Source organism: Sminthopsis crassicaudata, chromosome 1 (genome assembly GCF_048593235.1).
Source record: "Sminthopsis crassicaudata isolate SCR6 chromosome 1, ASM4859323v1, whole genome shotgun sequence".
In the NCBI taxonomy this organism is placed as follows: Eukaryota; Metazoa; Chordata; class Mammalia; order Dasyuromorphia; family Dasyuridae; genus Sminthopsis; species Sminthopsis crassicaudata.
In genome coordinates, this window is record NC_133617.1 from 517343972 (window position 1) to 517370035 (window position 26064).

Here is a 26064-nt window from a genome sequence, read left to right on the forward strand (position 1 = left end):
TAACACTGTTAAAAAACCAAATAGTAAATAACTTCAGGAACCAAGAGTGCCAATTCAAAGACTAAGAAGAGATCTTGGAATCATGTCTTGCAATATCTGGCAATACAGGATATTACTAAAAATACTAAAATGATAATGAATCCTGAAGCTTACTTTAGGAGGAGGTTGAACAGAAAATGGTCTAAGATTTGCTAAGGGAAATTAAAAACCTGTTAACATTATGGTTAATTATTATTACTATACTCATTTTATTCCTATGGAGTTTTTACAACAGACTTGTCTTTTATACAATAAGATTAATTTTTTTTTTCCTCAGAGAAAACTTCAACCTCTCACACAAAGACCTTCTTAATAACTTAAGACAGAACTAAGGTTACATTCAAAATTCAGATTAACAGTTACTTAACTCAAAGAAATCACTTGAGTATATTTTATAGAGTTTAAAATTCTGAAAAGCAAGAGATAAAAGAACCACATTGCTTTAGACATTTGTCTGCTCATTTCCTGATTTATATACAAATTTTCAAAATTGTGTGTGTGTAAGAGAACTTTTATTGTATATGATAGCAAAATGATGTAGCACTTAGACTACCTAACTTAATCTGTCTTTCAAAAGAAGAATCGCAATGTATATACATATTCACAATACATACAACTAGTCAGGAAATGTTCTTTTCAAGTCAAGAACTTTATTACAATTTAGGCTTTATTTTAAACACTCTGAGGTTTAACATGTTAAGTACTTGAAGACATGTAAAAATGGAAAAAAAACAGGCATATGTTTTACACACCCTGCACGAGGAAAGATGACTAATGGAAAGGTTCAGTATGACACATTTTATAGAAGGAATTCCATCCATTTTAGCTACATGAAAGATAAGCAGCAGACTACAGATTTACTCTATAAAGTCCTAACATAAATATTGCTAAATTTGCAGAGAATGAACTCTTTCAAAATGGTAAGACCCAATCAAATTTTTATCCATAAGTAAAAACTTACAGTTGAATTCAGTCTCTACCTTTTTCAAAGCATTATTCCTTATGTTATTTTGTAACTAAAGCCATGAATTTAGTGGAACTTTTTCCAATTTACAGAAGCAGATATTGTGATACAAAGAGGTCAAATTCCTTATCTAAGGTTACATTGCTCAATGTAACCTTAACAACAAAACAACAAAGACCTTAACCCAGAGACAGCCATGACAGTACCAGAAAAGAATGGAATATAAACTCAGAACAGAATAGCAATCAACTAAACTATCTCGGAAATGTCTGGACCAGGTAATTGCCTTCTGAAACTTGTTTTCAAGCTCACTTCACTTAAGTGGGCTAATGTCCTGTTACCATCACCTTCAGATCTCTAGGCTATACACACTTAGAACTAATTTTCACTAAGGTGAAACAGGAGTAAAAACATCACAGTTAAAATAGGATATGATGTTGCATTAGTAACAGGATTCTCCCAGTTGTTCTTTGCCTGGCTGTTTAACTCACTACTTCATACTGCCACATGCAACTATATACAAAGGCTTCAGAACTCTAACTTTGCTTGGCCCTTTCTTTTATGGATCTATTTGTCTATCTGACCACTGACCTACCATCTTTTTTGTGGGCTTCATTTCCTTGACTAAATTTTCCCTTCTTTCTTTTTTATGTTATTGCTAGCCACAGGTGAAATCATGAGATTGTGAATGATCTGTTTTGTCCCACTATCTGCTAATGTGGGTAATGTGAAAATGTTATTCTGTTGGTCAGTTAATTGCATGGCAAATTATATATTCTCATTACAAACTCTTACCATCTACTGCATGTGACTGAATTAACAGAATTTCTAACCAATAAATGAATTAATCCATTAAAAAAAATTACATAAATATTTATCAGGCTAAAGCAGCAACTCATTTTTCTTGCACAATATGACATATGGAAATATAATAATGTTTTAGAGGATTGCACATATTTAACTTAGATCAGATTGCTTGCTGTCTTACAGAGGGGAGAGGTAAAGGAAAGAAAGAAAAGAATTGCAACACAAAGTCTTACAAAAGTGAATGTTGAAAACTATCTTTTGATTCAGGTCTATCCAATGATCTTGTGATGATGAGAGCCATCTACACCCAGAGAGAGCACTGTGGGAACTGAATGTGGATTACAGGATTACAACATAGCATTTTCACTCTTTTTGTTTGCTTAAATTTTATTTTCTTTTTCTTTTTTTAAAATTTTTCATCAGATTTTTCTTGTGCAGCAAGAAATTGTATAACTTTGCATACCTACTTAAGATTTAACATATTTTTACCACATTATATTGGATTACATGCCATCCAGGGGAGAGGGTGGAGAGAAAGAACACAAGGTTTTTTAAAGGTCAATATTGAAAAAATTATCTTTGCATATGTTTTGAAAATAAAAAACTTCCAATTAAAAAAAAAACCTATCTTTACATGTGGTAAGAAAGATAAAATACTATTCAGAAAAATATTTTAAACCAAGCAAAGAACACAGACCTTAGAAGAAATATGAAGGAAGCACAACCTGAGAAAGAAGAATCCTGTTACTAATGCAACATGGTAATATATGTTTTCAGGATGTTGAGAAATCAGGTATCCAACTGGGGAGGGCCTAGGCAGAATATTTTCATGCAACAGTAATAATGATTTTCTGTTAAACAGCAATGGAAATAAGAGCAAAATATTTATTTTATAGGGCCATACATTTTTAAGCCTCTTTCTTAGAATTGTTCTCCAAAGAGAAAATTACATCAATAAATAGCAAAACTTAGATAATAATACATAATAATTATTAGGAAGGAATGCTGTTTTCTCAGAGGAAATAAAGTATTTGTTTCAAATTATTTAAACATTTCTTTAAACATTTCTTCCCTGTTATATATAGGCTAACATTTATTACAAAAACTCAAGTTTCCATGACATCCTATTGGTATTTTTTTTAAATCCATCTCTAAGGAAATGCAAGTGCCTATTAATTTTTCCTCTTTATCAGCAGGCCCAACCCAGAAAAGAATTGTAACAGTAGATAACTTGACTTGTGAAACAAGATAGAAAAATCAAGAACAGAAAAATGAGGCTTTCCCAAATATATGTCTTCATTTCCTTATATTATATCATTTATCACTGTTCACTTGAGATTGCAATTCTAGATAACTGTGCAACTCTAAACAATACTTTAAAAAACTGTTAATTAAATGGTACATTAGAATGGACATAGGGTCTAAAGACCTGAGTTTAAATCCAGTCATTGTTATTATTTTTTAATTAATCTGGGTAAGTCATTTGAGCTAAGTCTCTGAGTTTGTTTACTATCTATATCTTCTATAATTTTAGAAGACTAAAGTTAAAGAAAAATTTTATTTTCTTCTTGAAGTGTTCCCTACATTGATAAAATCAGAGGGTTGAAAGCACACACACACACACACACACACACACACACACACACACACACACACACATATACGATAAAGCCTGTTCTACTTGCCTAAAAGCTTTGTTATGAGGAATATTCTTGACAAACTTCAGGCAGACAGGCAACAAACATACCAGGTGGTCCTTTCCCTCAAGAAAATCACATATAAATACAGGAAAAAACATAATGACTAGATATATTTTTCATGTCATCCAGTGGTGTCCAACTCTTCATGACCCTATGTACCATAGCAGACCAGTACTGTTCCATGGCGGGGGTTTTGGCAAAGATTCTGGAGTGATTTGCCATTTACTTACCCAGCAGATTAAGGCAAAAAGAAGTTGCAAGGTGGGTTTATGTCTGAGCCCACATTCAAGTTTGACCCAGAGCTTTATCCCCTAAGACATTCTAGCTGCCTCTAAATGATTTAGGTAAACACAAGTGGATATATAAATAGGAATTATTACTATTATTATTACAGGCATATCTCATTTTGTTGCTTTATTGCACTTCACAGATAATGTTTTTTGTTTTGTTTTGTTTTATAGATTGAAGTTTTGTGGTGACCCTGTATTGAGCAAGTCTATAAGCACCATTTTCCCTAAAGTACATATTCATATCATTTTGGTTAATTCTTATATTATTTCAAACTTTCAAATTATCATTATATCTGTTAGTGGTAATCCGTGAGGTAACTACAAAAACTGTATTGGTTCTGACCCCACCACCAATTGCCTATTCCTCCTTCCTTTTGTCTGATATAGACAACACTGAAGAACATTACATAAACTTAGTTGATAAAGAAGCATTAGGATTTGTGAATATTATCTGCAATTTTGAAATACTATCATGGATAAAATGCTATCAAAAAGCATCATATGCTACAGAGAAATCTGTGAAAAAAAGAGTCAATTGATGTGGCAAATTTAATTTTCTTATTTTAAGTAATTGCCACAACCACTCCAATCTTCAGCAATTGCCACTCTGCTCAGTCAGCAGCCATCAGCATGAAGACAAAATCCTCAACCAATGAAAAAATTACAATTCCCTAAAGGCTCATATAATGATTAGCCTTTTTTTTTAAAAGCAATGAAGTATTTTTAATTAAAATATGTACATTTTTAAGAGCTCCTATTGTACTCAATAAACTACAGTAGTGTGTTAACATAACTTTTAGATGCATTGAAAAACCAAAATATTCAAGATGAATTTTTTTCAATTATTTCAATATTCATTCTTATTGCAATTTTCTGAAACCAAGTCTGCATTACTTCAAAGTATACCTGAAATATCTCTGAAATCAATTAAGAAGTTTCTAATAGGCCTAATATATGAATCCTAAGTAAGAAATCTTCTAGATTATATCTAATCTTTATTTTTTCTAGATAACAGCTCCCGAGGTGCAAGGAGAAATACAGGCCAATAAATCCAACCCTCTTATTTTACAGGAGAGATCATGTGATGTGTATAGGATCATATAGGTTATTCAGTTCTCACTGAGACTAAGTAGTATTCTATTCACTTCATAATACTACCTTTTCGAGGTCTCTTGTCAAGTGTGAGGAGAATGTGAGATGCTTAGATACTATGAAAGTAGGGCTAAAAAAGAAGTAAATATTTTAAAATGAAAGACAGAGGACTAGACATCATGATTTTATCCAAGTAGAAAATTATTATGGTGAGTTTCGCCAAACACTATAGATGAGAATTTTTTAGTAACTTAATAGTTTTAGAGAGTCATCTATAGGACTGAATGATTGTTTATGTGGTCAAGACGATATAGCTACTACATAAAGCAGAGGCTTTTTGTGACTTCGCCTTCAAATCCACTATATCATGCTGCCATTCAAGTAACAATGAAACTTTATGAAATTACAGTCTTCCCCCAAATAAAAGAACCAAACTGTTACTTCATAGTGAATGAAACTTGCATTGATGTAGTATATCTTCTAAATAAATGAAAACCATATTATTATATTTATCTGCTACTGCCTAATCATCATGTTATTAAAACTAGTTCCAGTGTGTTGCTTTTCTGAATTTCTTCATGTAATTCATGTTTTTGAGAAGGAAAAAGTTGGCACTGGGTTTTACCTCCTGAGAAAAAGAGCACCTTTAAAACATTTTAAAGCATGCTGTAATTGCCATCTGTTCTTTAAAATTTGAAAAATACTAAAGGTGTAATGATCATCAAAATAATTATCTATAAAAAAGGTTTCTATAAATCAAGCCATTCTCCAATTGATAAATGGTTAAAGGATATGAACAGACAATTCTCAGACAAAGAAATTGAAACTATTTCTGGTCATATGAAAAGATGCTCCAAGTCATTATTGATCAGAGAAATGCAAATTAAGACAACTCTGAGATACCACTATACATCTGTCAGATTGGCTAGAATGACAGGGAAGGATAATGTGCAATGTTGGAGGAGATGTGGGAAAACTGGGACACTGATACATTGTTGGTGGGATTGTGAACACATACAGCCATTCTGGAGAACGATTTGGAACTATGATCAAAAAGTTATCAAACTGTGCATACCCTTTCATCCAGCAGTGCTACTACTGGGCTTATATCCCAATGAGATATTAAGGAAGAGAAAGGGACCTGTATGTGCAAGAATGTTTGTGGCAGCCCTCTTCGTAGTGGCCAGAAACTGGAATTACCTATGCATATATCTTGTAAATAAAAAGCTAAAATTTTAAAAATTTTAAAAAGATGTAAATTTAAAAAAAAAAGAAGTTTCTATAACAGTTAAAAATTTAACCTGAAAGTTGTCCAGTTCTGTACAAGTCACCAGTTCCATAACTTTACAGAAAACCACAATGACACAAAAGCAGGAGATTTAATTTTTTTATAAAAAGAAAGCATCAAATTCAAAACATCTAGCAGAGCATAAAGTAAATAAATTAGTGAGTTAGTAAAATACTTACTATGTAACACCCATGAGGAAAGCTGCGTTTGCTTGTTTTCTCTGATCATGGCCCGTAAAATGAATTATTTTCTTCCTTATCATTGTAAGGGACTGCATTAAAAATGAATATCTGTCAGTATTCCATTTATTGTTAAAATTCATTAAATATTTGTGGCCTGATACATTTCCTTTCATACTATTATTTCAGGAAAAAAAAAAAAAAAAAAACAACAAACAACCCTCTTCTATAAGCATTCTCCTTAGAAACAAGACATTGAACCTATTCCAATTCAAAATTGTCAACAACTGAAACATGAGATAAATACTAAATTATTAATGCTAAAAACATCAAGATTACTAAGTTGTTAAAGTACAATTACATATATATTTACACACACATATCATTGAGTAATCTTAATTTTAACCAATATGTTCATGCTCCAACAAAAATTAATTTTGATAAATTTTATTCAGGATAAGGTACCAGATCTCGTGTGAGAGTGTGTGTGTGTGTGTGTGTGTGTGTGTGTGTGTGTGTGTGTGTGTGTGTGTGTGTGTTACACTTTCCTCTAGGCTATTTAAATAATATTTGATTTATGGTATCTAGGTTTTTTTTTCAATTTTTAACTAATTCTTCATTCATTCTATATAATCCTATATAATTCACAATTTATGAAACAATAGTAGGGCCTGAAAAGCAAATAAAATGTATGTGCTTAACAGAACAAAGAAAATCAGATAATCAATCTAATAAAGTATGGTAAAAACCCAAAAATCACAAATGAGTTCTGATAAAAATTAAATCAAAGACACTAGATTGTAGAAAAATTTTTATTTTTAAATATATATTTTCACTATAGTTCTCTGGCAAGTAAAGCAAAAGGAAATTGTGGCCAATCATCCCTGTCACTGTTAATTGAAGTTAATCTCTCCCCCATCCCAAATCTGTTTCATGAGTGGTAGTGGAATAAAAGGGAACCAAAAGAATAAATAAAGCCAAGAATGAAGAGCTATAAATCTATAAATCTGTGATATATGACTATATATTATGAGGGGGGGGAAAACCAAGTGCTCCTTAAATAAGAACTACTTTAATAAGAAAAACAAATCTAGCACACCCTAATATACCCATATTAACAGATAAAAATAGAAGAAAGTGGTAACTGAACTTCTGAGCCTACCAAACAGATATGAGGCTCTTACTGAGAAAAGAGAGACTTGTAAGGAGGCAACAGCCATTTGCTTTCCAATTAAGTTCAATTCTTAAATATGTTAATGTTTAACATATATTCGATTACTTGCCATCTAGGGGAGGGGATGGGGAGAAATAAGGGAAAATTTGGAACACAAGGTTTTGCAAGGGTCAATGTTGAAAAAGTATCCATGCTTATGTTTTGAAAATAAAAAGCTAAAATAATAATAATAATAAAGATGTTAAAAATCTGCTATTTGGAAGGTTTTGAGGATACTAAGGAAGAATTAGATATGAAAGCACATGTGCTACTTACTAGCTGTTAAAATTATTTTGTAAAGGCCAGATAAAAAAGAAACTTAGCATTAGTAGCTGGTTATTTCCTGCCAAGGGGTCCTGAAACAGCTTTCTGTATAACTGATAATAATAGAGGTCTGTTACCTTCTTATAGACTGTATGCAGGAAATGACGGGAAACCTAATTCTAAAGACTTGACAAAGATGACTACTACCTGAGGATTCCTATGGACTTAAATAATACTGCCAGAAGAAAGAATTTCTAAAGAATTATGAAATAGGGGCAGCTAGGTGGCGCAGTGGATAGAGCACCAGCCCTGAATTCAGGAGGACCTGAGTTCAAATCTGGTCTCAGACACTTAACACTTCCTAGCTGTGTGACCCTGGGCAAGTCACTTAACCCCAGCCTCAGAAAAAGAAAAAAAAAATTATGAAATATTAGGTAATACCTCAGATGGTATTTTCATCAATGCGGACAACTGATAATGCTGACAACAGCATTTCAAAATAAATTTGGGGAACAAAGCTGTTTCAGAAGATGCTAAATGACAATAGGATTTGGGATTTCTGGACCAATTATAAACTAATTTCCAATTATAGAATAATGAACTCTTAGAAAGAAGTGCCATCAAGAACAGTTGGTAAGAATATATTTGCCTGGAGGTTCTTGTAAAGCTAAGCAAAGATTTTTAAATTTAAAAGGAAGTAGGAGGAAGAAAACAGTCTGTCTTCTCTCACTCACAGACTTGTTTGCGCATTTGCACGCACACACTCTCACATATTCACTCTCACACACATCAAATTAGATACCATAAAAACTAACAGAAATGTAAGAATACCTAAAATTCACAAGATAAAAATCCCCCTCTTCCCCCAAAAGAGAAAGAAAGAAAACTCAGTTTCAGATGTCACACAGAAATTAACTAAGTTTGGGTAACAAGGAAACTGGACTAAGAGATCCCAAAGCAAAAAAGAAAATTTAACATTATAGGTTATCATGGAAACTTGGGATAGGACTCAAGACCAGATTAAGAGTGTAAAAGAGTATAATTGAACCAAAATGACAGCATAGATAAAAGGAGAGGGTAAGGTAGAGATATATGGGTGAGGATATCCAGGCTGCAAAAGAGAGGAACGATGGTGAAGAGGAACTGAAGCAGAAATAGAAAACACATTGATAACTGAGTATACCATAATCAACCTGCACAGAAAGAGGAAACAGAAGAGCAGTTTGGAAAACATTATCTCAAGTCTGGCAGAATGACATTATATAACAAAGATGAAAGCAAAATAAATAATCCAGACATATGCTGAAGCCATTTCTCTGCAAAAAATAGAATAGCTAATAATTTCTTGACTGGATGATTTTGTTCTTTAACAGAGGAAAAAACAAGGATGTTCTTCCTCTCCCATGCTTTGAATTCTCTACTCCTCATCTCTGCCTCCTGGCTTCCTCCAAGTCTCAGCTAAAATTCCACCTTTTGCAAGAAGTCATCCCCTTGAGATTAACTCCAATTTACCCTATAGAAATCTTATTTATAGATGAGTTCTGCATATTGTCTCCCATATCAAGTTTTTGAAAGTAGGAACCACGTTTGGCCTTCTGTATATCCCAGTAGTGGATATGTCTGGAATAAGTGCTTTTTGGTAGACAAAAATTCTATTCTAAATCATATTTTAACCTATGGGTATAGAAGGTGGTTGCTGAAATGGAAATAATGGTCATCTTAGAGGAAAAGTTACCACTCCATCTTTGTGACAGAGGTTAAGCAATACGGACACAGGCTGTTATGTACCCTAATTGGAAGAGCAGATTTTAAAGAAGTCAGATAACCATGGAAAAAACTGAGAAGAGAAATAACTTCAAGGGAGATGCAAAAACTCAAGAATTTGGTAGATACAAAATGAAGAGAATGAAAGCAAAGACAAGTAATAGTAAAAGGATAAAGACAAAAAAATAAGTATGAATCTGATAAACAAAACAAAAATATAAGGAATATAAAGACAACAAAAAAGCTATTCAGAAAATAAGCTATACTGGGGAAGAAGAAAGTCAAGAAAGAATAGCCACCCTGCTTTGAAGTAGATGTGATGATAATATATGATGAAGAGCAGACAGAATTGCTTAGTTCCTAGCTGTTGTTTTCTGTGCCAAGGGGAAAGACATTTGAACTAGAAAGAACAGTACAGAAATCACTGGGCAAGAGTTGATAGTTTTTTAACAATATTTAATAGTTTAAATTTAATAGCTTAAAATTAACAGGGAGATAGTAAGATAGTGTAACTAGCTCTCTTGGATGAGTTCAATTCATAGATCCAGACTAACTACAACACAAGGTTATTATGAAAGAACTGGGAGACATTATAGAATCGTTGTCAGTAGTCTTCAAAAAAAAGTTGGGAAAATGAAAGGAGGCACCCAAAAAATAGAAGAAAGATCAACTTTAAAAAAATATTTTAAGAGAAGACTAAAGATATGGGCCACTGAGTTTAAGAACACATTATTAAAGGGATGGCTTTATTATGTCATGCCCTCAGAAGTTCATTATAGGTAAAACCTCATCATCCTGCAAGATTCCATTAGTTTGGGTAGGATCACTTCCATCCGCCCCTCTGACTATAAGACAGATTCCATTTAAGGAAGGAGCTCAGCTCAAAACATCTTGTTTGTCACCTGACTGAATCATTCTGGGTCTTCTCTGACTTCTATATTATCCCTCTTCCCTAGCTTTTCAGCTTCCTTTAGTAAGCTGTCTTTGTCCATTAGACTGCAAACTCCTTGAGGGCAGGGACTCTTTTTTCAAATTTATATGCTTAACACTTCGCATAGTACCTGGCACATAGTAGGTGCTTAATAAATGTTTATTATTGACTATAATTATATTGACTATGGCTGGCAAACTGTTGAGAAAAAAGTATAAAGGAATGGTTATGGAAACTTGTTGCTCAAAATGTTAGAGAATGTCTGAAGTTTGTCAGTTGGTGCTACTACCTCACTGTATCATGGAGCAAATAGAGAACTTTGTAAAATGAAAATTAGTGCTTCTACATAAGTCATGAATATAGGCATAAAATAACATTTATTAAAGTTAAGGAACACAAGCTATTCCTTGTTTTGATATAATAATGTATAATACAATTAGTAGGAAATAATTTTTAAAATCTTTTCTTAAAAAAAAAAAAAAAAAAGGCAGTAGGGATTAGCAATTCTAATAACATGTTTTCCTACTAGACTAACATATCCATGTCTAATGTCTAAAGTTTATTTCTAATGACTAACAAGCCATATTGGACTAATGTCATTTTCTTTTGACAAGGATACATCATAAGGTCAATGGCCTGGTTGACCACAATGTAACTATTTACTTAAGACTTTAGCTGAGTATAATAAAGTCTCTTGTATTATTTGTGTGAACTAAATGGAGAAATGTTTGCTAAGTGATAGCACCTTAAATGAATTTGCAACTGGATAAACCAAAGAGTCATTAATACTTTAATATCAACTCTGGAAAAGGTTTCTTACCAGTATGAAATATATATATATGTAAATACCAGTGCTAATCTGTGCTAACTTTTATAACTATGTTATCTCCTTGGAGTCTTCACAATAATCCTGTGAAATAGGTACTTTTTTCTTCATTTTACAGATGAGGAAACTGAAGCAGAGAGAAATTAAATGACTTGCCCAAGATTGAGATTGTATATGAACTCAGGTCTTCCTTACTTCAAGTCCAGTGCTTAGTCTAATTATACTATTTACCAACATAGATCCATCCTAGCTGACAAGGTGCTGTTCAATCTTTTTAATCAATGGTTTGGGAGTGGCACAAAGCTACAACTGACATTAACATACTATAAGATTGAATCAGGATCTCAAAAGATCCACCCAATCTAAAATGATAGACTAAATCTAGTAAAATTGAACTTAATGAGGACAACAATAAAGTTTCCTATTTTGGTGTATAAAAATCAATTTCATAAGTATAAAATGGGAAAGACATAACTACCAAGCAATTCTCCTGAGAAAAATGTAAATTTTAGTCGATTTTGTACTGAGTCAATTGCATCATATGCAAGCTTAAAAAGCTAATGAATTTTAAGTTACATTAATAGAAACAGTATCCCAACTAGGGAGGTGACAATTTCTCCTAAAGTCCTGGTCAGAATCTATTTTGCCATATTATATTCAGATATTGATAAGCTAGACAGGGACCAAGGAGGGATGATATGAATAATGAGGGGACTCTAGAAAATGTCACATCTCAGTTGAATAGAAGATTTAGGAGGAATATTATCATCATCTTGTAAGCATTTGAAGGATTGCCATATGAAAAAAGGATTCAATATTTTTGCTTGGTTCCAGAAGCAGAATAAAAATGAGTATAAATTATTTTTAAAAAGAAAAAAAAAAGGATTTAGACTTGATGGTAGTCTTAAAAAATTTGTCTTAGATGGTTCATTTTTCTTGTCTCAAAGAGAATTCTTGTTCAATTCCAAATTAGACTAAATAGGCATCAAGATCTCTTCTGACATCACTATCCTCTGATTTATAATGGAAAATTAAATAATGTTAATTATTCATGAAGGTATATAGGATCTTATTAAATTTTTTTTTAACATTTAAGCTATCAACAACATAAAGCTTTAAAAGTTTCCCTTTTTTGCTTGCTTTTCTTATTTTCTACCACTAAATCAATACTATCACATTTTGTCTTTCAGAAGCAAGTTACTTAAATGTTTTTACTTTTACTGACCAAGGCCACATTGGCAAACAAAAAGGACTGAGGGGGTCAAAAAGAAGGTCTATTTGATAAAAGTGTCATTAGTTTTATGTAGGTTGGTCCTTTTAGGAAGGAGAGATTGTTTAACTTCCTTTCAGCCAGAGACATAAAAGGCTGTCTATGGGAATTTAATATTGTAACACAATGAATTAGCGTCACACCATTTTTTATCCTTGGTCATTAGTATTTTATTGCCCCCCTTCTCCCCACAAAGCTGAATCGTTCAACTGAGTTAGGCCTGGCCCAAAATAGTCTGACTTGATACATAATCATCAAGTTCAAAGGAAAAAAAAGAAAATAAACAAACAAAAAAATCAATCCATTTGTTTGCTGGCATCTCTTTATCAAAGGTGAGCTGTGGGAGGTATAGTGGAAAGGGCATGGGATAAGACCTGATTCTTTATGTGTGTGTGGCTTTAGAAAGGTAATTTCATCTCCTGGGCTTCAGTTTCATCATTTGTAAAATGGATCCTATTAGCTCTAAGATAATGCATAATAATAATGATAACAATATTTACTAAAATCTTGAGATCAGTTTATGCTTATGCCTCAGTTCCAATGTTATAGATACTATTTTCTAAAACAAACTAGATACTTTCTCTAATTGCACAGAATACCCAAGACTAATCTTTTCAAGAGGAATGTTTCCTTTTTCTGACTACACCAATGCTGATCACTTAAATCCAATCTGCTACCAAAAAAAATTAGTTTACCTTTAATTTCTTATTTATCTTGCAACAATATCTGTAAACCATTGCCAGATTGAGTGGTCCAAAATCTGCGAAGAAGCTTTAAAAGTGAAAACAAACAAAATTGTATAGGTATGGCTTGGATTTTCTAAATAAATGCTTGTTTTTGTTGTGCAGATCAAGTTACAAGAAAAACACAACATCAAATGCTATATTACTGGACAAACAATTTAAAGATATTGTCTTCTTATGGGGAAGACATATTGGCAAACAAAAAAAATTTCCAAAAATAAATGACCACAACGAATACAAATAATAAATATTTTCTATTCTTACACTAATGAAAATTACTTTTGGGGAAAAAATTTTACATCTGACAGATTTTTTTCCTCCACTGACAAGATATGTAAAGCATATCCTATTATATTAAATTCAGCTTAATGCAAAATTAGCATAAATTCCAAAATATGTATGCCTGAAATAGAACAGATGAATTCTAAGCTCCCTTGTAGTTCTTAAAATTCTATGATTCTGTACAAATTGTTTCTAAAACCTGAGCATAAAAAGCATCCCCAACTACCCCCATTCAAGCTCTATCTTACCATGAAGAAAGGATAAAATTGATTAATGGAATCTATATCCAATTATTCAGTCCTATAATCCCAAAAAACATGTCTTTAAGGCTGTTCTATTCTAAGGTGCTCTTCTAGCTTAGTGAAAAAATGAATAGATTTCCTATAATTTTAGAAGAGCACAAGTTTATACTTACTTCTCATATTCAAATTCGTCATCTACGGAGAAATAGTGTATGTTTGCAGCACTCTTTGGTTTCTGGTAAAGAATGGCAAAACAAAGGCGATCTGAAATGCAAAAAGAGTCAAAACTAATACTACTCTTAAAATGACAAGCTTGTTTTCTTCAGAGGAAAAAAGTCTTTTAAGTTATCCAAATTCCCTCAGCTGTATTACAAACATTTGTTTTTTTCATGCATGTTTCCATATACTAGGAAACTCAGTTGGTAAAGAATAAAAAAAGTGTGAGCTCTTTCAATCAATCTTAAGAAATTAAAAAAAAAAAAAAAAAAGAATAGAAAAGGATTGGTGTCTGTAATAGACAAGGTCAAGATTTAAGGTTAGAAATTCTAATTTCCAATTCTACCTCTTCCACTAGGTAATACTGACAAGCCATTTAACTTCTTTGGGCCTCAGTTTTCTTATCTGAAGAATGAAGGGGTTGGACTAGACCTTTTAAGATTCCTTTCAATTCTTAGCATGTAATACTATGATTTTTCCACCCATTAAATTTAATTAGGAATAATGACTTTCCAGAGTTGCATAACTTAATTTTTAAATGAATTAAGAAATTGCTACCACTTATTTATTGAGGCTTCAACAAATTATAGCATTTGTAAACAACTAGCATATATTGTAAAACTTTTTCTATAATATCCTATTTGTCCACATTCAGAACATCCTAAAAAAAATTGCTAATGCAGCCTCAAGTCACACACCAACTATTTCAACTATTGTGGGGTTATTTTTAAAGAAGATTTTTTTTCCTCTTCTAAATGAAGCTCAGAAAAGAACCAAACAAAAGCAAGCCATACCTTTATGCCACTTCTCTTTAAAAAAAAAAAAAAAAAAAAAAAAAACCCACAAAGGATTATTATTCCCAAGTACCAAATTGGTTTGGGGTTTTTTTTTTCTTTTAAAGGCTAAAAGTATTATTCAAAATAGAACCTCCATAGGGTTGCTTTTTCTGCTATCATATTGGAGTCAGACCTTTGGAAGTGCAGTAAATTCATCAGGGTTCCCTAGGATAGTTAAACTGCAACCAAGTCTCCAAAGTTGTGTTACTAGGCTCCACCCCTCTCCCTTTCGAAATCTTTGTCTTTAAGCCTCCCCCAGAAAACCCCAATAGCTAAATAGCTATGTGATATGCTCATGTTTGCTTTAAATGACAAAAAAAAAAAAAAAAAAAAAAAAGAACCAGTCTGCATTTTGCAAGTTCTATTTTCAATATAGTGGTGAGAAACAAATGACTTTAGTCAGCATTGACTCTCAAAACTAACTTTTAGAAGTCTTGATCTACACACTGAACCTTCTGGTACTTGCAACCACACTTAACAAGTGACTTGAAAAAACAAAATTTAAATGTCTACAATTACAAACCCCAACTGCAATAAGTTAATGAACAAAATTACTATTATACCCCCCAAAAAAAAAAGCATTTATGTGCTTCTCCCAAGGAACCTATACAGTGGGTGGATTTTCTAGGATTAACGCAGAAACAGCCCCAAGCCTGTGCATGTGAGGAGATGCACGCCCCTCCCAGGGCTCTCACTAGATCTAATCATTCCGTAGTCCGGGGAAAGTATCCAACTCAATGACACTACCTGTCCCATTCTTTAGTGTAGTGTCCCCGGCCCTTTTAATGCTACGTTAATTTTTAATCTCAGAATAAGTTTACCAAAGGGCAGGGAGAACTCCACCGAATCGGGGTTCTCCTTAGACAAGATCGTACCAAGGAAATGTAGTCCGGGAGCGGGGGCTGGGGTCTCAGCTCTCTCCCTCCGCCCCTCCCCAGCCCGCTCCGAGCGGAGGTCAGAGCCGCTTCTGCCTTGGTACAAAGACTCACCTTTTATCACCTCCACTACAAACTTCTCCTGGCCGGTCATGTTTCAAAAGCATCTAAGAAAGCAGGAGTAGGGGAGGCTGGAGGGGCAGCGGGGGAGGCAGGACGCTAGGACGGGAAGAAAAGTGCAGGGAAGGAAAGTTAAGATAGGAGGGCGGATCTAACTTCCCCAGATCAGCAGCTTGGAAGAAGAGCTGGGGCCACACCCCCGAAATAAGAGGAAAAAAGTTTAAAGGGCTGTATCTGAGTCCAAAGGGGGAGAAACACCATCTCCCCTAGACGCCAAGCTCAGCGTAGGGCTCGGCCGGCTTTCCGGGAACGTCCGCATTCAACATTAGCAAGCTGAGAAACTAACAACTTAAATATTTTCCCCCAAATTGTGCCATAAGTAAAAGAAAAATAAAGCTCAAAGTAATAAGCACTGTGAATTCCCCCGAGCATTTTAAAAAACTATCTTTAAAAATTCTCTGAGAGATAGGAGCCGATGAGGGCGAGTTGGAATATTGATTCACATACGCAAAAGGAAACACAAAAACGCAGATTTAGCTCTCGAAGTGAAAGTTTGTATCGGGGCCAGGTTCCTCCGGATCCGAGGCTCCGCCCCCTGTTATTTCCCACAGGCTGGAATGCGGAACCGCGCTGCCGGGAGCCCGACTGCAGCCCGACTGCAGCGGGGCCAGCGAGGCCCGCCTCCTCGGCTGTCCCCGGCCGCGCCAGCTCCTGGCAGAGACGTTAGTTAATTACTACCACCCAGAGAGTGCACGTTAATAAACCAGGGAGACCCAGGGATGGCCAGCAGAACCAGGAGATTCTTAGAAAAGGAAACTGATCCCTGGACTGCAGCCTCCAACCCCTCCTCTCTCCCACTCCCCGGAGCGCGGCGAAGGTGGCGCGAGCCGGGATGGAGGCAGCGCGCCCTCTGCAGGGGCTGCTCCGACGGGCGGCTGCTGGCTCCTTAGGCAGGGTCCCCAGAGCCCAGATGTGGCCGAGCCCAAGGGCCAGAGAGGCGAGGAAATCCCCACTCAGGACGGGTCCATGGATACGCAACTGCCAGGTCCTCCTTCCTCATCCTCCCGCTGCGACACGAAAGATTACTGAGAGGTGATGAGAGAACGGAAGGAGGACGACAAATGCTAAATATTTTTCCTCCTTTATCGTGGGGGAAAGAGGAGGAGATAGGTGGAGAGTCTTGTGACATCTGGAGCTCATTCTAAGGAGGCCAGAATTGATAGAGCGATAAGATCGATAGATCAATTAATAGATCGATAACTGATACTATGATTGGTTATTTATGTGTCGTTGCTATGTCCAAGTATCTGCCAAAACAAATAGAAATGCAGGAGTGTGTGCTCACCTGTGTATCCACACACATAAATGTATTGTACATATTATATATTTTTTTTCAAAAAGGAAAAACTAACTTTCCCTTAAAAGCATTGGGACCCTATCATGAAAACTGATACTGAAGGCAAAAGCAAACATTTTTATTCCCAGAAAATTCTCTTCAAAATACATACAATCTTGACTGCTTAAAAAAAAAAAAAAAACAAAAAAACTGCACACAAATGACTTAAATTTTGCTTCAGTAAAACGGGCAAATGCTAGATTGTATCAGACAACGTGGTACATAATCTCTATGTCAAATAAAATGGTCTAGTGTCTTCCAAGGAATGAAGCTCCATCTCCTGAACAAATCTTCGCAGCTAACAAAAAGAAAAATAAACTCCAACCATTCAGCCATGTCTTTTTTTTAGTAAACAATACTGAAAATCATTTTTTCCTTCAACTGCACTTACATTATATTCTTAATAGTCTTTTCTTTGTGGATAAAAAATCATGAAATTTTCAAATTGTTAAGAGACCTTAAAGGCAACCTCATTCATTTTACATTTGAAGAAATGGAGGCCTAAAGTGATTACCTAAAATAATACAAGTAGTAACAGACTAAAAATGAACTTAGGTCCTCTGATTCTAAGACTAGTACTCTTCTCTGTACCATACTAGTTAGTCCTAGATTAAATTATCAGCGGTCACTTTGACATCAATTAATCTTATGTGAACCTCAGTTTATTCACTTGTAAAACAGGAATATAGGACATTATGGTTCACTTCCCTGTTTTTGGAGGATCAGAAAAATCTATGTAAGTACTGTAATTATATATACATATGAACTAATACTATGATTATTATTATTATTACTACCATCACTGCTACTTATGTGTTGTTAATATAGTTACTATTTAAGTATCTGCCAGAACAAATTGAAGTCCTCTTAAGTATGGCAGAATGAGAGGAGGGTGTTTTGAAAAGGGCTACATAGCCTTTTTGAGCTATAAAGGGCCTCCTTCAGATAAAAGGAAAAGATAAAAAAAAGAAAAGTTAAGTTTGTGATGCTTGTGAGTCATTAGTAGTTCCTTCATGTTAGTCAGTGTTAGTATTACTTGTCCTAAATAATTAACACAGGGGGGCAGCTAGGTGGCGCAGTGGATAGAGCACCAGCCCTGAATTAAGGAGGACCCAAGTTCAAATCTGTTCTCAGACACTTAACACTTCCTAGCGGTGTGGCCCAGGGCAAGTCACTTAACCCCAGCCTCAAGGGAAAAATAATAATAATAATAATAATAATAATAATAAACACAGAAGGAAAATAGCTACTTTTCAACTTCTCCGTAGAATGAGTGAAGAGCTCAGAATCATCATATTTACATAGTTTTATTTCATATGTAATTCTTTCTTCCCTTATCCCTTTCCCCAGTTCCAGAATTGATGTGGATAAATAGCACTGGCTGGGGAACTGGGAAATTGGGGACCTAGTTGGAGATATAATGATAAATGTTTAAGAACTAACTCTCTAGGGGCAGCTAGGTAGTCCAGTACATAGAGTACCAGCCCTAAAATCAAAAGGATCAGAGTTCAAATCTGACCTCAGACTCTTAACACTTCCTAGCTGTATGACCCTGGTCAAGTCACTTGACCCCAATTGCCTCATTTGCTTCTAGAAAGAAAAAAACCCAATGTAGGCAGGAAGGGCACACTACTGACTTTAATCGCCATTATTCAAATTTCCCTATCATTTTTTTAAGTCTAGGAATGTGCTGCAATATGAGGGGATCCTTTCTTATTAAAAAATAAATTCATGGACTTCTTTATAAGTTATGCTATTAAATAAGATCAAAATGGGTCCATGATTTAGGCATAAAGAGGGAGATAATAAATAGATTAGAGGAACAGAAGATAATCTACCTCTCAGACTTGTGGAGGAGGAAGGAATTTATGACCAGAGGAGAACTAGAGATCATTATTGATCACAAAATAGAAGATTTTGATTACATCAAACTAAAAAGTTTCTGTACAAATAATACTAATGCAAACAAGATTAGAAGGGAAGTAACAAATTGGGAAAATATTTTTAAAAACAAAGGTTCTGACAAAGGTCTCATTTCCAAAATATATAGAGAACTGACCATAATTTATAAGAAACCAAACCATTCTCCAATTGATAAATGGTCAAAGGATATGAACAGACAATTCTCAGAGGAAGAAATTGAAACTATATCCACTCACATGAAAGAGTGTTCCAAATCACTATTGATCAGAGAAATGCAAATTAAGACCACTCTGAGATACCACTACACACCTGTCAGATTGGCTAAGATGACAGGAACAAATAATGACAAATGTTGGAGGGGATGTGGGGAAATTGGGACACTAATACATTGCTGGTGGAGTTGTGAAAGAATCCAGCCATTCTGGAGAGCAATCTGGAATTATGCCCAAAAAGTTATCAAACTGTGCATACCCTTTGACCCAGCAGCGCTACTACTGGGATTATATCCCAAAGAAATACTAAAGAGCGGAAAGAGACATATATGTGCCAAAATGTTTGTGGCAGCTCTTTTTGTTGTAGCTAGAAACTGGAAGATGAATGGATGTCCATCAGTTGGAGAATGGTTGGGTAAATTGTGGTATATGAAAGTTATGGAATATTATTGCTCAGTAAGAAATGACCAGCAGGAGGAATACAGAGAGGGTTGGAGAGACTTAAATCAACTGATGCTGAGTGAAATGAGCAGAACCAGAAGATCACTGTATACTTCAACAACGATACTGTATGAGGATGTATTCTGATGGAAGTGGAAATCTTCAACATAAAGAAGATCCAACTCACTTCCAGTTGATCAATGATGGACAGAGGTAGATACACCCAGAGAAGAAACACTGGGAGGGGAATGTAAATTGTTAGCACTAATATCTGTCTGCCCAGGTTGCATGTACCTTCGGATTCTAATGTTTATTGTGCAACAAGAAAATGATATTCACACACATGTATTGTACTTAGACTATATTGTAACACATGTAAAATGTATGGTATTGCCTGTCGTCGGGGGGAGGGAATAAGGGAGGGGGGGTAATTTGGAAAAATGAATACAAGGGATAATATTATAAAATATATATATATATATATAATAAAAAAAAAATTTAAAAAAAAAAAAAGTTATGCTATTAATATTGGTTGAGAAAATGCATGGCAAATGGATTCTATGAATTCAGCAATGCTTTTAAATTAATTTGCACTTATTAGTTACATCAAAAGCTATGGAACTTTGAAAATATACATATATATGTACACATGTAAGCAAAACATTTCTTGAACCTCCAAAAGGCACATTTATATTTATATTCAAAGATCTACAGTAATGTCTGTGTCCCTGGCTCATGGATTAAAAGTACCACTGGACTAGAAGGTGTCCAAAGTCCCTCTTAGCTCTGGATCCTATGATCTTAAAAAAAAATTATTTTCCTTGCATAATTCTTCCCACTACTTTTTTTTTTTTTTGGCGGGGAAGAAAGGACAATTAATGCAGCCAGGACAGGCTTTCTTGGTCAGAAAAAGGCTAGTTCTTCCAAGGCTAAGAAAAGGGAAAACTTAAAATGAGAGTAAGAACCATCCAGCATTCCTTTCGGCATAGTGAATTACTAGAGTCTTCCTTTATCTTGGCTTCCCTCCCATTTAGCCTGGGTTAGAACTCATATCTCAATAGCTATCCTTGTTCAAAAATCCCAATTTCAAAAAGATAAATTTCTGAATATAAAAACACATAAGGCATATAGACAAATACTGCCTTGCTTAAAGAGAAAAGCAGGTAATGCAGTAAGATGGAAGTGAATTGCTTTAGTCAGGATGATATAATGCTTAAGATAAACACTTAAAAAAAACATGGTGGATGATGAATCAGGGCAGTGGTGATACTAGTCAGCTGATTTCCGATTTAAGGAAGTAAGATGTCTCAGAAAGATGGGTAAACTTAGATCAACCCTCCTATAACATTAGCTACAAAAGGTATCTTCTCTAGAACTAATAGCACAGAAAACTTTTTAAAGTTCTACTTCAGTGAAATTATCAAAGAAAAATAGGCAAATGAAATTTTAATTGATTCATTTAAGTACAATTTTTTAAAATGTTAATTCAATACATATATTAAAAAAAAAGTTTTATAAACCACCCACAGAAAGTTTTTTTTTTTTTTTTTTTTTTTTTATTCATAGAATAAATGCTTGATGCTTTTTGGTATTTTTCAAGGATGATGATATTTTTTCAAAAACTAGTACAGTTGCTTCCTTGACGTTTTTCTCCCTTGCTGAGGCAATTGGGGTTAAGTGACTTGCCCAAGGTCACAGATCTAGGAAGTGTTAAGTATCTGAGACCAAATTTGAACTCAGGTCCTCCTAACTCCAGGGCTGGTACTCTATGCACTGCACCATCTAGCTGCTCCTAACTTGATGCTTTTGAAGAACAATTTCTTTCAGTACTCATTGCCAAATGATGAGAATATTTCTTAGCATTCATCAACTAGATATTTTTCTGCTTATAAAGATTTTTTGGAGAGATTCAAAGCCTGACTTGGAAATGTTCATTTGCACAGAAGAATTAAAAATTTATTAGTGGACTAAAAAAGAAAAAACAAAAATGCTCAAATAGCTGTAAAATGCATATCTAGACACTTACTACTAAATATAATTGAAAATTACCTTAAGATTGTCTTCATTTACTGGTGCTACTTTCTTGAGAATCTAGCAGAGGTCATAAACAGCAAAGTTCTCTACATAATATTGTTCCTACCAAAATATCTGAGCAATGGAAAATACTAAGGTATTGATGTATGTTTATCACATAGGATTACTTAAAACCAAAAACTGTAGACAAAAGTTTTCAAATGTAATTTAAAAGTTTTGATGAAACAAGATAGACAAATTTGATATTATTGAAAGGAGCCTATAATTCAACAACCAAATCCAATTTATAGAAAACTACACTTGAGCTTTTAGATGTATTCTCACATTTATAGCTATCTTCCTCTGAACTCCTAAGTTTGCCATCAATGGTACAGCTAATCAGAAAGCTTTGTACTAGCTGATTTTATATACATTAATATGTATATGTTATGCACATATATATTCACATATTCATGTATACATATATTTGTGTGTACATGTGTATACATGTGTATGTGTATATTATTTTACTATATCCACCTGATTAGAAAGATACTGAATGAGAGTAATGTTTAATTTTACAGAACAAATGTTCACTGTTGGCCTAGAGAAAATACATGTTTAAGTTAAAAATGCTGTGATGTAAGAATTCTCCTCAACATGTTAAACTTCAGGTTTCCATACAACAGCTTTTAGTGATTAGTTTTCCTGGGTATTAGTGACTTATAACAACCCATGTTTTGGTATACTTTAATATCTCAAGGCATCTCAGCCTTTGGGAGTATGCCCCAAGATTCTATGATGCTAACAGTCACTAGTCCTCTTCACTACTCTGACTGAAATTATGTCAAGGAAGCCCTACAGAAAAAATAACTCAAGAGCTCAGCTGAGTGACTTTTTAAAAAATACTATTTTATATGATATGGCTTTCAAGGTTTAAGATTTTAACCAAAAGAGAAAAAGGAAAGAAAAGGAAAAGGGGGGAAAACGGAGAAAGATAAAGGAAGCAAACTGAAACCCACACCATATAAAGAAACACTTTACCTGAGCCTTTTTGGGGCTCACTTCACTTTACAGCAGGGCTTCCTTGTGGTAGCTGTGACATCATGGAAGAATACATCCTGGGCACCACAAAGGGAGCTGGAGCCAGCAGAACTTTGGGGAAACCTAAGAAAGAAAGAAAGTGGGATATTTGCTGAACACCCTTTATTTACCTAGTTACATGGGGTTATTCAGCAAATGGAGCATACTGATTTTATTTACAGGTCATCATTATCAGAATTTGGGTCATTTAGCTCACTGTGGGAGCTGAAGTATATGCAGCCAACCTGTCAATAATCTTCCATGAAATATTCAGTACTAATGATTAAAACATGTTTTCCCTTTCTCCAAAGGAAAAACCCTTATTCTTTGTTTTTTGTTATTGATTTTCATCCAAGCCATGTTATGAACTGGGAAGATGAGAGAGCTCTTGTATTTATAGGTATTAAAAGAGCTGAACATAGTCTCTCTCTACTCTGTTTATCATAGTTTCATAAGCATTCATTATATAGTCAAAATAATGTTAAATAAAAACATTGACCTTTCCTTATGTAAATATTGGTTTGATAAATATAATTCCTATTAATTTATATTTCAGATCATTTTTATGTCATTCAAAGGTATTTCAGACTTTTATTATATGAAGAGTATTTTATTATATTACTTTAAGTTATAAAAGTATTTTTGAACCTAGAAAATTTTTTTTTCTAGAACCTAGAAAATTTTTGTAAAGGTCAGAAATATGAAATATTCTTACATACTAATAAGTATGTTTTATTATATTTACTATTATATTAAAGCCCAATTTAAATTAATCAAATAATTTGCTAGAATTAAGATTATCTATGTAAGAAATTTTGCTCTTGACTCAGACCTGTAATTTCATCAGTATAAAGAGCTCCTTCTGAGAAAACTTTCCATAGAAATTCAGAAACTCAGAATCTTAGAAAGTTGTTTAAGGATATAGAAAAGTTAAGAGATTAGTCCAGAGTCATATAGCTAATGTATATCAACAGTGGGACTGGAACAAAAGTTAACCTGATTGCTAGCTGTTGACTGTACTACATGGTTAAAATATATATATACATCCACATACATATGTATTCTGTATGTGTGTGTGTATATATATATGTATATAAAAATTCTCATTATTTTGTTCCTTGAACAAATTCTGATTTATTCACTTTAGTAACCTTCAACTTTAACATACATTGAAATCTGGCCATCATTAAATGTACTAAATAATTATACCTTATAGCATTTAAAGGGATTGTTTTAATTTAAGCAGATGCCAAAATTAAGTAGATATCAATAATAAGACAAACTCTGGTTTAGTGAGTATGACAAAGAAGAGACTATCTTTGCATGGGTTTATAGTCCCAACATTTAGCATGGTGCCTGGAACATAGTAGGCATTTAATAAATTATTTAATTGTCTGTCTAGCTATCTTTCTGTCTTGTCTTCTAGCTAACACCTGATCAACATTTATTTAGTTAAACACTAATAGCCCCAGACAAATTTCCTGAGTCTATTTTAAATATTTCTACAAAAATACAAGAAAGGGGGGGGAAGCTTTATTTTTCTTGTTTACATGTGAAAACTTGGGCAACATTTAACCAGATCCATGAAAGCAAGTGTGATATATAGCAAAGGACTGGCCTTGAGACTTAGAAAGTCCCTGGATTCAAATCCCATCTCCAGCATTTATTAGCTGGGTAAACATGGACAATTCTACTTCTCTGAGACTTAGTCTCCTCATCTGTAAAATCTAATACCTATAGTTCTTACTTCAAAGGGTTATATAAATATATTGTCTATTTCTACCTCTCACAAAATTTGTCAGGTTTTAACTAATTTTTTGTTTTTCCTACAATGAAAATGAAGGAAAGTGATTAATCAATAAGCACTTATTAAGCACTTCCTATGTATGTACCAGGCACTGTGCTAAGCTCGAAGGATACAAATAAAAAGCCAAAGCTTATAGAAATATTTTCTATTAGAAAATAGAGCATAGATGACTATGGACATAAATCAGGACATTAAGAGATATATACAAAGATGATGAAAGGAAGTCTTAGAAGGGAAGACATTAAGAACTGAAGGGCCCAGTAAAGTAAACATTTAACTACAAAAACATATTTTTATGCCGTGAATAGAACAGAGGCAGATGCAAAATAGAAAATAAAAACATTATGTTGCAGATAACTGGAAATGAAAAAGAACAGCCCAACACATATTTATAGAAAACTACACGAGCTTTTGTATGTATTCTCATATTTGTAGCTATCTTCCTCTGAATGAAGTTTGCCATCAATGGTATAGTTAATCACACTCTTTTGTACCAGCTGATTTTATATACATGTATATGTATATAATATGCACACACATATTCACACATTCATGTGTACATATGTGTATACATGTGTGTATAGTTATGTACATTATATTATATACATGGGTTTTATATATATAATTATAACTCCTTAAGGCCAGGAAGAAATTTTTGTATTCCCTGATGCAAGGCACCTAATAAATATAACACAATTCCTTCAATATTTTATTAGACAACTGCAATGGTGAATTCATCAAATAAAATATATTTTGTAGTATAAAGTCAAAGGTCTGATGTATTCATTTTAATGCTATTCCTGCCAGGATCCAAGCCATTGTTAGAAGTCCCTGAACAGCACTTGTTCACTGCAATAGTTTCAAATAAGTTAAAGTCAGTAACTTCTCCCAAGTTTCCTGACTAGGCTGTCTGGAACATGAGATAGAGGAAAGATCAATCATTTAGGATTCAAGAGACTTAGTTTCAGGTCAACTCTTATCTCTGTTTGGTTGAACCTGGAATAAGTTAATCAACTTCTGAGTTTTCATCTATGAAATGAGAGAATTAGGTTAAATTATCTAATGTAAGGTCTATTCTAAAATTGATAATTCTATTATGTGAAAATCAAAATTAAAAATACCCACACCAAAAAAGCTAAAAATTCACAATACTGTTGGTTTTGGGGTATTATTTTGTTTTGTTTTTGGCTTTAGCAAGTTATGTTTTTAGATTATTGTCTCAGAATCTATCACCCTTTTTTCAAAATA

The 26064-nt window shown here is 33.8% G+C and overlaps 1 protein-coding gene across 1 annotated transcript in view; it reads right to left on the bottom strand.

Moving 5' to 3' along the window:
- Positions 1 to 26064, bottom strand: part of CDC14B (cell division cycle 14B) — a 96571-nt gene that overhangs the window by 55807 nt on the left and 14700 nt on the right. Inside the window, exons 2-5 of the mRNA XM_074281682.1 lie at positions 14068 to 14158; positions 13323 to 13398; positions 6360 to 6451; positions 4959 to 5022 (exon numbers count right to left, since the gene is read on the bottom strand). Of these exons, the coding sequence (XP_074137783.1) occupies positions 4959 to 5022; positions 6360 to 6451; positions 13323 to 13398; positions 14068 to 14158 (323 nt within the window). The remainder of the gene's footprint in view (positions 1 to 4958; positions 5023 to 6359; positions 6452 to 13322; positions 13399 to 14067; positions 14159 to 26064) is intronic.